The sequence below is a fragment of the Arctopsyche grandis genome, chromosome 8 (genome assembly GCF_051622035.1).
Source record: "Arctopsyche grandis isolate Sample6627 chromosome 8, ASM5162203v2, whole genome shotgun sequence".
Lineage (NCBI taxonomy): Eukaryota > Metazoa > Arthropoda > Insecta > Trichoptera > Hydropsychidae > Arctopsyche > Arctopsyche grandis.
The window spans coordinates 22,213,688-22,230,086 of NC_135362.1; the positions used below are offsets into that span (position 1 = coordinate 22,213,688).

Genomic DNA, 16,399 nt, shown 5'->3' on the forward strand with positions numbered 1-16,399 from the left:
TAAAGGATTTTTAAATGCTTTTTATTGTAGGAATATAACACAAAGTGTGCCATTTCTAAGCAAAAACAGTGATCCCATATATCCTGTACAATCACGCAGAACTCGAGAGCAACGACCCCTTCGACCATTCCAGAAGAAAGAGTTCATCGTTCGATCATAAACCAACAATGATCTCACCAGGCCACTGCGACACATATCCTGAAAATCGTTTACTCGTGGCAATCATTTACACGTGTTCGTGGAAACAAAGAAAAAGCATTCATGTCTGGCACTTGAACCTATAAAACACGCGCCTTGAAAATAGTTCGACACGTGCTTCGTATACACGTGTCTTGAAAACAAAGGAAACGTATGACCCCATTCTCTTACGGACATGGCTTTGACCCCAAAGCTATAAAACTCTCGCCCTGAGAACACGTGCCCTGGAGAACAAAGAGATCTTTTGCACACGCCACGCTTAGAACTTCCATATATAAACCCGTACAGCAGACGCAGCAGCAGTCCAGTCCAGACTTTTCCCTGAAGCAGGCAACTAGCCCACTTATACTATAAATTGTATTTTGGAGAAAATAAATATACTCTGTTAACTACAACGAGTTTCCGTAGGCCGGGTTTCGGTCACAACATAACCTCTCGACCTACATTATTATTACGAAATTATGTTCACAATACATTTTATATCGATTTTAATAGCTTCCGATCTACTGATCATTTTCTATTTTACAATTTAATTTAATTTGGTTAGTAATCATAGTATTATATTATTCTAATGTTAATCGACAGCATAATAGGAAAAAGAGCTCAAAAACCTATTTACAATCCTGCTTTTAGAGTACTTTTGTTAACAATGACCATTCTATGCATTCTACTTCTATGGTAATCACCGAACCATTGGATTTTTGTGGCGACGATTTTGAGAAATAATCACCGAATTGTTTTTACCAATACAGCAATTTGGGTCACCTTAAATATGACCCAAAGAGAACATACTCGATAAAGTGGTGTAAAGAGAGTGAAATGAAAATGAAAAAAAAATTGAACGTTCGGCGGTAGGGCTTGGCGGTGTTCGGCGGTGTTAGGAGCGCGTGACGCAGTTCCGGTGGCTAGCGTCGGCCATTTGGTGTTCGGCCTCGGGCGGGTGCAGCTCCGTTCGCGGCCCGACCCCACTCGACTCCTCTCCTCCTCGTCGACGAACGCGTCACGGGTCACGCGTCACGCGAACGCTCTCCGAGCACGTGAACACGTGAACAGTCGTGAAGACTCGTGCAGACGCCAACACGCCAGAACCGACCGGCCTCGCCCTGCAAACCGACCGGCGCTCCCGGGTCGCAGCCGCCGCGGCAGGTACTCCCTCGCCGCTTTGTAGGTTAAGGGCTACGCCCAATGCTCGTGCTCTTCTCGACGCTTTTTCACGATGTCACATTTTATGTGTTGTAATTATATATATATATATGTATCACAATCTGAATACACACTAGCATTGCTTTGACAATGTATTTTTATAAGGCGCCATTTGGCATTTGGAGAGTTCTTTCCGTTACGATAAAATGTCGTTTAGTATTGTATGTCACTTTTAATTGCAAACTGCATATCTATGCATCGCCAAGCTGTTGAGTGGAGTGAAAAAAGGCAATGTTTACAAATATGTCTTGTTGAATTAATATGCGTCTGTTATTAAAATAAAATAGAAACCTCTCTACATTGTGTTTCATGCAAGACAAACCGGGACATCCCCCCCCCCCCCGAAAATATCAGATCAAATCATTTTTATTAAATAATTTAATCATATTAATTATTTAAATAGAAACAAAAGCAGTCTTAAAAAATTAAATTTGAAAACAATTGACAATACAATATAAACCAACGAATAGAATCAAAAGTAACCATAAACATCTTAATTTAAAAAATACAAATTTTTAATAATAGGTTTCTAAAATCTATATTTTTTATATAGTTGCCATTAGATTTAGCCTTTTGCAATAGTATTTTGTTTATAATTAGATAATCATACATTTGGCAACAATTTTTAAATCATAGTTTAAGTATCCACAGGAAGTCTATGTCTTTCACCTGTCATCGATAGTTTATGTTACATATTTTTTTAATTCCGAGTTAAAAACCTATGTAGGAATTTAAAAAGTAGCAAACCGGAACATTTAGGCGTCCCGAGAGGTTTGTTCGGGACACAAGACTTAAAACAGGTGACAATCCCGATTAATCGGGACACCTAACAAACCTAGGTAGGGCTGACAGATTTATTGATATCCAAACCGAAACATTTCAATTGTAACCCCCCCATATAACATCCGAAATCATCTTTGAAAATTTGCTAATTTGAATTTTTTTTTTTAATATTTCATTAAAGATTTTGGCCTTTATATAGCTGATGAAATTCCAAGTTGTTCAGTATATAAAGACGAAATGCGACTACACATCCGAAGCGATCGACAGCATTTGGAATATCGGTGTGTAAAAAGAGGATCAAATCCACAAGACAGAACGAAACCGATTTTAAAAAATAATCCTGTTTCCACAACACTAAGATGAATTTTCTATAGATGATTTAGTGTGGGGTAATTCTAAAGAAGATTGAGAAAAACCTCGATTCAGTTGTTTGTTAAAACGTAATAGAGTATGCCTCATTTTATTTCAACCTTTTATAAACAATTTTAAATTAAATTACTAATGGTGAGAAGACAATATCGTTTATAAAGATTTATGCATATTTTTGCAGTTTCATAACTGCAGGTTGTCAGTTTTCTGAACAATGAGAGATCAATATGCAATTATTTATAACTGTGATATTTGGCTGACTCAAAAGATCCCTTTGAGACCTTTTGAGTCCCATTCATTCCCATGTTGAAGTCGAAAGTATATTTTATTGTTTTCCAAATTTATAGGATAGATAGTTTGGACGAAAATACAGAGTGGTATGGGACGTCGTCTGTCCTTGGCTACCCCCTGTGCACGTGCAGAATGAATATTTTTGGGAGTTCGCACGTGTATCAACCGACAAGTTTCTCCTATATTTCTTCAAATATGGGATTCAACGTTATCGATAACTGTCAAGCAAAGATAAAAAATAACTCCAGATGGGTGATCTTTGGAACTGTATACTTAGACGTGACTATTTATTTTTGTTTTTTTCCTCAAAACGGGACATCTACCTATTTTTACATAATTATATAAACGCATATTTTTTCATAGTTTTTATTCATTAATGAAAAGAACAGGAATGAAAGACACGTGAAAATAAATCATTTATGTGGTTTTATATTTTTCTGATTAACAAATTTGCTCGAGTATTTTTGGTGTTGATTTCAAATAATAATGAAACTCTTGGAAGGATTTCTTAAATTTACTTTGGTAATTAGCATTGCTATAAGAAGTGCGATCGCTTGTCCACAACTTATTCATAAGAGAAAACACCCTTTCTATGAGTGCATTAGTGCCGGGCAGACGTAAAAATTGTTACCGTGGATTGCTCTCTTTTTGAAAATGGGACATTTCGTCGTCCCAAAGTATTTGGTTTGATTTTTAAATGCTTTTTATTATTACGAAATTATGTTCACAATACATCTTATATCTATTTTAATATCTACTGATAGTTTTCTATTTTACAATTTTATTTTATTTGGTTAGTAATCATAGTATTTTATTATTCTAATGTTAATGTACAGCATAATAGGAAAAAGAGCTCAAAAACCTATTTACAATTCTTATAAATGCTCATAATACATCTAATACATAATATCAACGTTAAGTATACAAGTATATGAGCTGCTGCATTGTTTTCACATGTTTATAAGTCTAATAAAAAAAAAAATCCCACTCTGTGCTATCTCTCTTTACTGTCATATGTTTGTATTGTATATACTTGCTAGATAACTTAATTTCCATACAATATTGAACTTTTCACCCATTTCTGATTAAAGTGCAAATATAAAGTTGATTTATTAGGTCTATTTTTAAAGTGTATATTTCATTGTGCCATTTATTATAGTTTATAAATGCTGGCAGTTTATAATTAACGATTATAATTTTATGATTTCAGAAATGGCGGAAGATTTGGATGTGGAGGCGATGCTGGAGGCACCATACAAGAAGAATGTTAGTATTTATTTTTATTGTTTTTTTTTATTCACTAGTAATTTGATTATCAATTCCCAAAATTGTGTGCGAAGCAATGGGTATATATATTATTAGGCTTTAAACATATTCTTAATTTAAATGTGGGAAAATTTTATTCATACCTTTGTTGATATTACGATAAAATGACATTTGGCCTCATTTCTTTGTATTTATAGAACTTTGTGGTATTAGTCGAGCTTGCTCCACCCGCCTGACACTAACAGAGGTATTAAATATAAACAATATTTATATATTTTTATTATTTTATTTTTATCACATTTTCTTTTATTACAAATGAAGCAACTGTTCAGTAGAGTGAATGCAATAATGTTTACCGTATTTTCGATTGATTGAAATGCATCATTGGATGGGTTTTATAAACGGGGTCGGAATGTACGATATGCCGAAACAAGAGTGTCAATATCGATTTTGATCATTCATATTGTTGACATTGTTCGAAACATGCCCAAGTTTTTCACTATATTATATGTATATTAATTTATTTTTACAAAGAGTCTTCACCCAATACGCTCGTTCTATACAGTATTCCGAACGTTAAATATTTACAAGTAAACATTCGATAGCTTCATCGGGTGAAAAACAATGTTTGCACTTTCGGTGAAGATAATTCAAATTATTAATACACTGCTTAATTTTATCAAACTTATTTTGGTCCCAAATTGATTCACATGTGTAATTTCAGTTAAGCCTTTTTTTAATTTAATTATATTAATTAGTGCCAAATTTAAAAATTAATTTTAAATTTAGCTTTCGTATAAAGTTTTGTCTTCTTTGATAAGAGTTGAATTTTGTAACGATAAGACGAGATGTGCTAGGAAGTTTGTGCTGCCGATGCTGATATAGTAAATTTTTGTTCAGGCGGTGTCTCTGATGCTGAGCTGCAACTGGATGATCTGACTTCCTTGCCTCACATTCTCATGATGGTGTAAAGTGGCGTTGTTTGCAATTCATTTCATGATCGTATTTTAAGATTCACCTTATTTATTATGAATAGGGCTATATTTATTAAAGTTAAATAACAAATATTAAACCCATTTTGATTGTACTTAATTGTAATTTAATTTATTGTAAAAGATTTAAAATTTTTTTTTTTTAAGTTAAAAATGTAAATGTAACGAGTGTGTACTTTCCTAATGTCGGAAGTGTTAACAACAGTAATTGCTTTTATTTGAATTCATTTGTGAGTACGTCTGGGAAATATTTTGGAAGTATTAATTTTTGTATTTGGTCTTGACATTTTCACGAACTTGGCAATATTGTTTGCATTAAACGTTAAATAAAAGCAAAATTAATAGGTCTTGATTGATTCTTGTAATATTTAGCTGATGGGGTGTAATATTTTGCAGAATTTTTGCCGAGGCTGTGTCTCTGTTGTCATGTCGATCATGAACGGTAAGTTAAGTAATCATCCCGGTCCCACCCAGACTTTCCTCTTTTCATCCGATCCTTGACTGTTAATGATACAAGGGATTTTGTGCCAGCGGGTACACGATTTCTCTGCATTATTGCAGATAGAACTTTAGGATAAGAGCAAGAGTCAGCTTTCTCTCTGATAAATATTTTAATTTTCAAGTTGTACCCTTGCTCACTCTAAATCCGCAATCATTAATTATTTAATTAACATATTTCAATTTCTGTTGGCGTGTTGCTGCTTGTGGTGGTTCTACTTTGCCTGCTTTGTGTGACAGGACGAGCATTCATCCTCCAAGCATCGCGGTGACAAACACTCTGAGAGGCACAAGCATTCTGAGCGTTCCAAGGACTCTGGGAAACGATCTGGGTTAGTTTTATCTTTTTTTTATGTAACTATTATTACTTTGTAGTTTTATTTCTGTTGTGAAACTATTGTTTATATGGTTTTGTACCCTTAAATTAATAGAAAGTATGCTTTAATTAAATTAGATCAACAAGATTTTGAATGAATACATACATATATATACATACCTATTTCTCTATGATGTTTCAATATATTTTTTGTTTCTAATATTAAGTTACATTTGTTCTTTCGTCAATTTTATCGTGGTTTTTTTAAACTCCCTTAAGTGTAAATGCGAATTGTTTCGCAATTTTTATGATGATTCTTTTTTCCTTAAGTGAAATCATGGCCCATCAACTCGTGGGTAGGCGGCCCATAAAGCTGACCACTATAATTAACACCGAAGGTGAAGAAGTGGAGGTTGAAAGACGAGAAGATCCTGAAGAGAAAGCTCTCGCCGATAAAATTATAGGACTGTTTGTTGAGGCAGGATATTTTCAAATAAATCATGAAATCAGTTTATTTCATAAATTTACGAGTGGAATGATTTGGTGTTTGCAATCGGCAAACTATGGCTTCGACACGGATTCTTTTACTGGATTTGACGAGCAGACTAATATTCGGAATAAGATATTTCTTTCCGAGAAAATAATTCGAGTGTTATTGAGTAAAACGGTGAAATGTCCTTTTGTCATTCAGCCACATCAAATTTTAGGTTTAAATGTTGAACATTTGTTTCCTCTTATTAAATGGCTTGTTCATCATTGTTTGCAATCGCAAAAGCAATACAATGATGATTATTTAATGATAGCGTCTCAATATTTAAATACAGAAAAGTTTTCAAGCTCGCTATTGCACGTGTTTGATATTAAATTTTCCTGTTTGAAAAAAATAATGCGTCTCTATCAACCATTTAGAAATTGTGTTTGGAATTTCCCAAAGAAACAAAAATGGGATTATAAAAAGACAAAAAGAGAATTCAAAAATGTAGTCTACAAAAATAATGAAGTTGATGATACATTTTCCATTGATAGTAGTAAATTAATTCCAATGAATAAAATAGATAATATAAATAATTTTACAGTGTTTGGTAATTCTGTGAGAAATAAGCATTATAGAAATTTGGCTGATGAAATTTTTTCCAAAAGTGATGTTGTATATGAACCTCCTAGTTTGAAAACTTCAACAAATATATTTTATAATATTGTTAAACCTATTAAACGTGTTGATCAAGAGGAAAATATTACTAAGAAAACGTATTCCATGGTTTCAGATTTAAGTAGTAAAAAGTTGGATGCTATGCTTGATCAACTGATTAATTTGGAGCAAAAATATGAAGAGGCCAAAATCGTCGCTTCTCAAAAGAAAATTTTGTACGATCAAGGAATACTCGAAAATCAAAAAATTGATAAAAACCACGAAAAACAATGTGCCATCAATGATTTGCATGAAATAGAAATGAAAATTGATGATGAATTCGGTAAGATAAATAATGAAATTAATGTGCACACCAGAGAGGACTGGTCCAAAGGCATCGAGAAACAAATATATCAAGAGCGATTAAACGAATTGCAGTCACAGATTATCATGGCCACAATTCAAACAAAACAACATTACGCTCATTATAACACTCTGATCGACATACAAGCGTATAAAAACAAGGAAACGAATCTTTTGAACTCGGTCATTGAGAACTATGAGCGGGCAAAATCGTCAAAAAATTATCAAGATCAATATTTAAAACAGCTAGAAAATGTGGCTGAATGGGTCAAACAAACTAAATCGAAACTTTCGATAATGCACACGGATGCAAGGAATAAGAGAAACGATATGCATAAAAAGTGGTCCACGCTCATGCAGATAGAAAGAGATTATGCCAAAGTGACACGTGATATTAAAATTGCAGTATCGACTGCTAATGCTTTTACTAAACACAAACAAGTCTATTGAATCTAAATATTATACTACTATACTATTAGCTTAATGTTGAAATTCATTATTTTTTATTTATATTGAATTGTTTAATGTATTTAGGGAGTAAACGTGTACATGCTATTTGTCATAATGTTTGTAGCAGCATACATATGTAACGTTTAAGTTTGATTTGTCATTGGTTTACAAAATATGTATACATATATTCATAATATATCTATTTTGAAATTTGTGATTACGTGCATTTAATTATACTTGTATATATGTAGGTGTGTTTTGAATGTCGTGTCGAGGTGTGTGATTAAATATTCGTACATGGTTTGCACAGATGTGAATATGCAAATAAATTTGTTAGTAAGCCATCATAGAGAATTTAAATTTTACAGCCAACTATTCAATAATTATATTTAGCATTCCGAATTATATAAAATGTAATCTTATTTGTAATTTATAAATGCTTAGAATTATTTATACTTATACTATATTATGTATTTGCAAGTAAGTAAATCTATAAAAAAAAAAATCATCAACTACTATAATGTATTTTAATTTTTTTTCTTTTTCACATAAATTGTAAAAAAATTATAAAAACAAAACGATCTGAATTTGATTATTCGTAACGTATATTACTTAAAAGTTGACGTATTTGAATAGGCTGCAGTTTCATATATTCGACATTTCTCGCATAAAATAATGGATTAAGTATCAGCTTAAGTAATTCATATATTTGTATTTTTTTAAATTCCATTATTTCATGTGAGATATGTTAAACATGAAAAATGGGTGTTGAAACGCAATTAGTTACATTTAAATCTGTAAGTTAATTGATCACTTTAGTTATAGTCAATATGTAGCTTTAGTCTAATTTTTATTTGTTTTGACAGGCGGAGTAAGTCGCGTGAAAAGCGAAGATCAAGAGATTGTAGCAGAAGTCGACGCTCACGAGACAGAGAGGACAAACCACGAGACAGAGACGACAAACCACGGGACAGAGACAAGGACAGGGAGAAGGATAGAGATCGAAATGATAGAGAACCGAAGGACAAGGAGAGGGATAGAAATAGGGAAAACAAGGAAAGGGAGAACAATGACAGAAAAGGTGGTCGTCGTCACAGAAGCCGATCGAGAGACGCTAGACGCGGGGTAGCGGGTAACGGTGGAGATGCAAATTCCAGTGGTGTTGAAGATTTGGCTCCTGAAGAAAGGGATGCGCGCACCGTCTTTTGTATGCAACTCTCTCAGAGGATTCGCGCTAGAGATTTGGAAGAGTTCTTTTCTGCTGTGGGTAAAGTTCGTGATGTACGGCTCATTACGTGCAATAAAACACGCCGATTTAAAGGAATTGCATACATTGAATTTAAGGATACTGAGAGTGTACATCTGGTTAGTAACTTTTGTTTACATTATTACTTCAATCATCTCAGAAATTCTAAATCACCAACTACTAGTGATAATTTCATATTGTTCATATTAGTTTCTTTTGATTTGTTTTATGTGTAGTATTTATCGGTTGTAGCAATATTAAATTTAAGTATAATTAACAGGCATTAGGGTTGACCGGACAAAAACTTCTTGGCGTTCCGATCATTGTTCAGCACACTCAGGCAGAAAAAAATAGAATGGGCAACTCGTTGCCCAACTTAGCACCAAAAAATAATATAGGACCGACTCGACTATACGTGGGCTCTCTGCATTTTAATATTACAGAAGATATGTTGAGAGGAATATTTGAACCGTTTGGAAAAATAGACAGCATTCAGCTGATGACTGATCCCGAAACTGGCAAATCCAAGGGCTACGGCTTTCTCACGGTAAATATAAAACTACCTTTAAGTATTTAACTACCTTATATTGATATGCATATGCTAGTAGACCCAAATTGTGATAAACATTCACATGTTTGGGGGGATACAAATATGCAAAATCAAAATTGACTGTTTTAATTAGCTTTGTATCACTATGGTCCAAGTTCTAACATGGTCAAGACATTCTTTGTTTTATACGTTACGTGTTTATTAGATTTTATTTCAAGATAATGTTCTAATTTTTAAATGCTCACTATGCTTTATTTTTTTTTTAGTTTCATCATGCAGCAGATGCTAAAAAAGCGTTGGAACAGTTGAACGGTTTTGAATTAGCTGGAAGACCTATGAAAGTTGGCAACGTGACTGCACATTTGGAAGCCAATTCTGGCTATCATCGGTTTGACACTGATGAATTAGACCGTGCTGGAATTGATTTGAGTGCCACTGGTCGGTTGCAGCTTATGTTTAAATTGGCCGAAGGAACCGGACTACAGGTTGCTAAAATACCAATTGGTTTTTAATTTTCATTATTTTTTTTTCTATTATATTATTTTCATTTATAGGTGCCTCCTGCAGCTGCATCTATGCTTTTGGGAGCTGGTCCTGGCTTAGTTGCTGCGGCACCTCAAATTACCCCACCAATTGCCACACAGTGTTTTATGCTCAACAACATGTTCGATCCTGCCGCGTAAGTATTATTTATATATATTTTGTGTTTCAAAATGCATCTTCCTATATTTATTTCAATGTTCGTTTTTTGCAGGGAAACTAATCCTAATTGGGATGTGGAAATTCGCGATGATGTTGTTGAAGAATGTATAAAGCATGGTGGTGTTCTCCATGTATATGTTGACAAAGCTTCTCCGCAAGGCAATGTTTATGTCAAATGTCCTTCCATTGCAACTGCTGTAGCATCAGTAAACTCTCTTCATGGCCGTTGGTTCGCAGGTAGAGTTATCACAGCGGCGTATGTACCATTGGTTAATTATCATTCACTATTCCCTGATGCAATGACGGCAGTTGTACCTTTGATGCCCTCTGGAATGAGAAGAAATGTTTAGATATACATATGTAGGCTGTTTTTTTGTTGTTTTTTTTTTTTAGTTCTATACAAGTTTTAAGAATATCTGACAATGAACTTAAATTATAAAACTAGTATACTACAAAGGCATGTTTAGAAACTAAACATATTATGTACATTATTTAATTATCAGTTTAAAGCTCAAAATTATCTCTTTTAACATGAATTAAAAGTATACTAAAATAAAGCATAATAAAATAAAGTTAATTTGTACCTGAAGCGTATGCTTTTACATTTAGAATGTGATCAAATGTTATCAATTTTTGGATTTATTTTGTATTTTCAAAAAAAAATTTAATAATAAATATTAGATTTTTTAATTTGATTGTGATAAAGCTTGAATAAACCTTTGGTGGATTAATTGTGTTCACATTTTGAAATGTCACTGTACTTTGAATATTACCAAGGTATAATCAATAAATGAATATTTTCTATTTATTGTGATATTTTGTCAGTAATTATTTTGATGTCTCACTGTATTCGCTCATGATAATCATGACTAATTTTAAATGTAAATAAAAATAAATGTTTATAATTAATTTGTTTTACTTTTATTGCGTTATTTATTTTAAATGGAAATATTAAGATTCACATAATATATTATGTGCATTTGGTATATATGTACATACAATAAAATCAGTGGTAAATTATCCATACATATAGAACTCGAACTGCATTCAATGTTGACAATATGTGAGTATTAATGCAACCATTTTGGTTCAGGAGAATCCTGAAATATGCTAAAGCAAAGCCTGAGACTGGTTATGCATTACGTTAACACTGAAAAGAAACCTCTGAACTCCAAGAGTTCGAGTTTCGCATAAATGTATTTATGTATGGATGGCATACATTAAATAAAATAGATCCCTGTGAATTATCCAATACTTTATTTTCCTAGCTTGTCATACAGAGAAATGAGATGTTAATTTTATGATCAGTGGCCATTTATAGATAACCGAAGGTAACCATTCGTATTGATTTTACCAGGACAGTACTGTTTTTTTTGGTAAGTCGTGAGATAAAACCGGTACACTTATTTACTTACCTCCTTTACGTTTTTATCTAATAGATGTATAAATATACAAATTCTTCGGTGAAAATGATGTCTCCTACAAAAATATTGGTAAATTAGTAAAATGTTGTTTTACTAATTTACCAGAACAAATGCCCCAATCGACAGATATTTTACTTTGATGGACGATATTAGTCCAGTGATAAAACGAAATTGAATGTTGAAACCTTAAAATGTTTGCTTAGTATAATTTAAACCAGTCTTGTGTAGAATTTTATAAGTGAATTCGTTTTTTTCTTATATGTGCATTTAATCTTCGTTTTAAATAATTGAAGAATTTAAAAGTTTTTGGAAAAAATGTCCTGGTTTTGAATTCGGAAAAAATGGTCACCTTAAGACAGTGCTACTCAAACTTTTTCAGTTGGCGGACCAGCATATATTTTTCAGTAGTTCTCACGGACCGCCATCATATTTTTAAATTGTCATATTAAGCTCCTCCTGCTTCGTAAATAATATCAGCCAAATTTTATTTTATTGTTACAATCAATATACACTCGTCATTACAGATCGCTCCAATGCGACGAGTGTACGATAATTAGAGGTAGGATACTCACAGTGCTATCCATTGTTCGGCAAACCTTTAACAATGCATTTACAACCTTTGAACAATACACGGCCCCCTCAGGCTCCGGTGACTAACGATAACGGTCAGAAATACATATATACAATCAGAATACATAGCATATAACAATTAATCAGTACAGAAATAATAATCATAGAGACATCTATGGATTATTTTTAGATTTTTGTGTACAATTTTTATACATATAATAAACACGAAATTATAGAGATATCTATAGATTTCAGATTACTGTGCATAATTTTTACAAATTATACACACAGATTTTGTGACAACAGGAAATGATCTAATAACAATTTTCAGGAACCGTTTCAACAATGATCAGATAAAATTGGCAAACTCTGATAGAGAAACGATCGATTTGGAGTCACAAAACCCCCAAACCTAACCAGCAGTTTGACGAGGACACGAACCTTCTAAATATATACGCTACCATTAAGCCAAACTGCTGGCTAAATTGTGAAACATGTCATAGCAATCTTTTAAAAACAAGAATCTTCCATGATTTCAGTTTTCATTTCAACTTATCTGTATTGTCTGCTATTGTAAAACAAGATGACATTCTTAATGCATGGAGAAATTTCATTCAAAATCCAAAAAATATCTATCAAATAAGCTAGCTTGCCTACCCAGTTTATGTTTTGAAATAGTTCTGACATAAACTGTTGGTTTTGTTGTAGAAACTTAGCGATCTCATCCCTGAACTGAAATACTCTCTTCAGCACTTTACCCCTTCACAACCAACGTATGGCAGCATACGATAATAGTTGTTCATAATCAGCGCCCATATCTTGACATAGTACCCCAAATAATTTCAAGTTTGCAGGGCTTGTCTTTATATAATTTATATAATGGATGAGATGATGCAACGTTTTCATAAACTATTGTTTTATTTTTTTAATGACGTCTTTGTCTGCGGACCGGCTACTACCGGTGCACGGACCAGCGTTGGAGTAGCACTGCCTTAAGATAACCTCTACTAAATTCAAAAGTTGATGAACAAATATGGGCTAAACAAGTAAAAAAATGTAAAGCAACTGAAAATATTGGGTAAGAATAGGTTTTGTGTCTTGAAAATCAATTCACCTGGAATAAATTCATTATTCTATAATTATGCAATAGTTTCAAGGATAGACCACCTCAAAGCGTTTTGATATAAAATAAAACTTCTGGTCTCATTATTTAATAAATATTTGAATAATTTATTTAAATATTTTAATTAAAAAAAAAAAATTCATTTGTTGGGTTTCCTTCAAGTGAGCAACTTATTGTTTTTTTTTGTTCGATTATTCAATATGGAGGATTCAACAACTTCAGATCTGCATTATGTTAAATATATAAAGCAAGGAGATATAATAGAAAAAGTATGGGAATGTGGAATCTGTAAGTATCATTGAAATAATCTGTTAATTACTGAAATGTCGAAAGCATCACATTCATTTGGCATTAACAATCGTTTTAATTAGCATGCATTTACATGTATATAAATTAAAATTTTTATAGGAATGTATATATTTGCTTGAATTTAGACCACGAAGAAATTGCGAACACTGAAGTTAATAATAAAAAATAAAAATAAATGATATTTCGCTGTAATTCAAGATTAAACTTTAAAAAAATATTTTGTCGATTGCAGGTAAAAGAGAGTTTCCTCATTTGTATAAATTGCATCGCCATCTTCCAAGTCATACAGATGAGCGTAAGTATGCTTGCCATGTATGCAGCAAGTCTTTCCGTCAGCTCGCTACGTTGAACCAACATCTTACAACTCATTCAACGGCAAGGCCCCACGCATGTGAGGTGAACTATTTTATATGAATTAATTTCATTCCTGTATACCAACTTTTTTGTATATATATTTATAAAAAAAAAAAATTTTAGGTATGTGGAAAATGTTATTCTCGAGTATCAACTTTGATATCGCATCGCAAAACACATTACAGTACCAAAGTATTCAAGTGCCATTTATGCCCCAAATCTTTTCATCAAAAGGGTATTTTTTTTGCAGTTCGAATATTCTATATTTGATGCGTTGAAATAGATTTTACTGTACATTTGTATTTAAGGTAATCTTCGCCATCATTTATTTTCGCACACCAATGAAAGACCATATCAATGTCCCCATTGTGATAATGGATTCAATCAAAAATCAAACTTGGTTTGTCACATTAGAAAAGTATGGAAACAGATATTAATTAATCATCATATTAGTATTTGCACAGCAATACTGATGTTATATTTTTTTCATAACATTGATAGATTCATCCTCATGATTGCCAAAACATATCTTCACCTGTAAAGAAGGTCGACGTCTTTAGAACACATGGAAATACAAAGATTGGGTATCAATTAACACGCTTATGTTTCATTTATATATTTTAAGTACACATAAATTTATGTACGTTAATCTTTTCAGATCTTATAGTGAATCTTTTGCTGAAAATCTGAATTCTGAGATTGATAGTGGAATTATCATAGATCCCTTACATATTTCTGATGTTTATAAAGACGGAGTTGCAAATTTGGCATTATTAAAATGTGGTGAGGAGCGTTCTGCCATTGTAAAGATCATCAAAATTGACGGACCAAAAATTTCTTTCGTGATTATAAAATGAATTGAATATTTGCAACATACATTAGTATATGTAAATGAAGCCTTATTATTGTTTGTTTATGTTTTCAATTCATTAATAGGTAATGGTGCCGGCAAAGCATAGTGATTTATTGATGAATGGAAAATTAGATCAAAATGATGTTCACAAAATTATGGAATCGGTAAATATCGACCTTTTTAATGCATGTTTGCTTTTATATATGTTAAAATATATGTTGTATATTAATTTTTTTAAGGATTTAAATTATGACGAAACTTTCCATTTCAATATTCCTGTTGTTGCAGTACTAAATGTTATATTAACTTCTAAAGGATTAGTTTTACAATCAAATAACATAATGTAAGTATGAAATTTATTTATTTTCTATCATAATTTACAAAATGCATTTTAGTTAATTGTATTTGTGTTTCAGGTAAAGTGAAGAAATAATTGCAGTCACCGTTAATAGAGAGTTCCACACATTGCATTATTTTTGTTTGATTTAAGTTGCATAAATTAAAAAAAACCTGATTTTATTTGAAAAAAAATATGCATGCTAGATATATATTCGTTGATGTTTTATATTATAATTTGAATCAATTGTTAAAATGATTTGAATATTATTACACGTGTCATAATAGCGCATAGTATTGGAAATCTGAAAGTTGTTGAACCACCTCTTATGCATAACAAATACTGAATGACCTTCATTTATATTTCTCCGCTTTTTTATAATTCAAAGTGAAAGGAAATCAGGGTTTACAAATTTAAGTTTATTAGCAAATGTAATTGAAATTCTATTATGTACATACATATATATGTATGTGTATACATCAATTGTTTATGTAGATATTGGATCACATTGGTTGCGTGTGGATATACATACATATGTAATATTTCCAATTGCTCAATTTATTTCAATTGAGAGACAAAAAGCAGCATCCCAATTACAGCTGTATATATGTAATACTACTATGGCTAAAATATTATTATTTTGTTAGTTAAGTTCAATATTAATATTATATTTCAAATTTCGTTAATTAATTTTCTAATCGCCTACGAATAGTAGATTCTAATGATTTTAAACGGTTCTTTATCTTGAATAAAATGTATTTATAAACTTTATCAATACTTGTGATTAATGATATTATTGATATAAGATAACTTACTAAAATTGAAAAAATAAATTAAATGTTTTATTTCAACAACCATATTTAAGTGAAATACATAAATGTACGAGAATAAATTTTTTTTATATAATTATTTTTTTAAAAGAACATTATTTTTAGTCCAAAATTTCAGTTAGATTACGTAAGTAATTTCCATAACCAATCTTGAAATCCAAAACAAGATCAAATTTTCTCACGATCATAAAACTTCATCTATTGATTCTTCAAATATAAATATAGGTAAAGTAAAAATTGATG

At 31.8% G+C, this 16,399-nt stretch overlaps 2 protein-coding genes across 7 annotated transcripts; both read left to right on the plus strand.

Annotated features, from left to right (window-relative positions):
* Nucleotides 1-1,077: 1,077 nt before the first annotated feature.
* Nucleotides 1,078-11,278, plus strand: Caper (RNA-binding protein 39-like protein Caper). Of its 6 annotated transcripts, XM_077436078.1 has the most exons (8): nucleotides 1,078-1,344; nucleotides 4,055-4,110; nucleotides 5,841-5,932; nucleotides 8,725-9,223; nucleotides 9,385-9,651; nucleotides 9,921-10,139; nucleotides 10,209-10,333; nucleotides 10,409-11,278. In XM_077436078.1, exons 2-8 carry the CDS (start codon nucleotides 4,057-4,059, stop codon nucleotides 10,704-10,706), a joined length of 1,554 nt encoding a protein of 517 aa, XP_077292204.1. In that variant the 5' UTR covers nucleotides 1,078-1,344; nucleotides 4,055-4,056; the 3' UTR covers nucleotides 10,707-11,278. The 6 variants fall into 6 exon arrangements, with proteins under 6 accessions (XP_077292204.1, XP_077292199.1, XP_077292201.1 ...); XM_077436075.1 differs by lacking the exons at nucleotides 1,078-1,344; nucleotides 4,055-4,110; nucleotides 8,725-9,223; ... (2 more) ...; nucleotides 10,209-10,333; nucleotides 10,409-11,278 and adding exons at nucleotides 4,308-4,357; nucleotides 5,011-5,112; nucleotides 5,499-5,544; nucleotides 6,247-8,376; XM_077436074.1 differs by lacking the exons at nucleotides 1,078-1,344; nucleotides 4,055-4,110; nucleotides 8,725-9,223; ... (2 more) ...; nucleotides 10,209-10,333; nucleotides 10,409-11,278 and adding exons at nucleotides 4,308-4,357; nucleotides 5,011-5,077; nucleotides 5,499-5,544; nucleotides 6,247-8,376.
* Nucleotides 11,279-13,673: 2,395 nt separating this feature from the next.
* Nucleotides 13,674-16,212, plus strand: LOC143915879 (uncharacterized). The gene is made up of 7 exons (XM_077436700.1): nucleotides 13,674-13,761; nucleotides 14,445-14,536; nucleotides 14,638-14,720; nucleotides 14,795-14,978; nucleotides 15,073-15,153; nucleotides 15,229-15,332; nucleotides 15,406-16,212. The coding sequence occupies exons 1-7, from the start codon at nucleotides 13,674-13,676 to the stop codon at nucleotides 15,407-15,409; spliced, it is 636 nt and encodes a 211-aa protein (XP_077292826.1). The 3' UTR covers nucleotides 15,410-16,212.
* The last annotated feature ends 187 nt before the right edge of the window (nucleotides 16,213-16,399 follow it).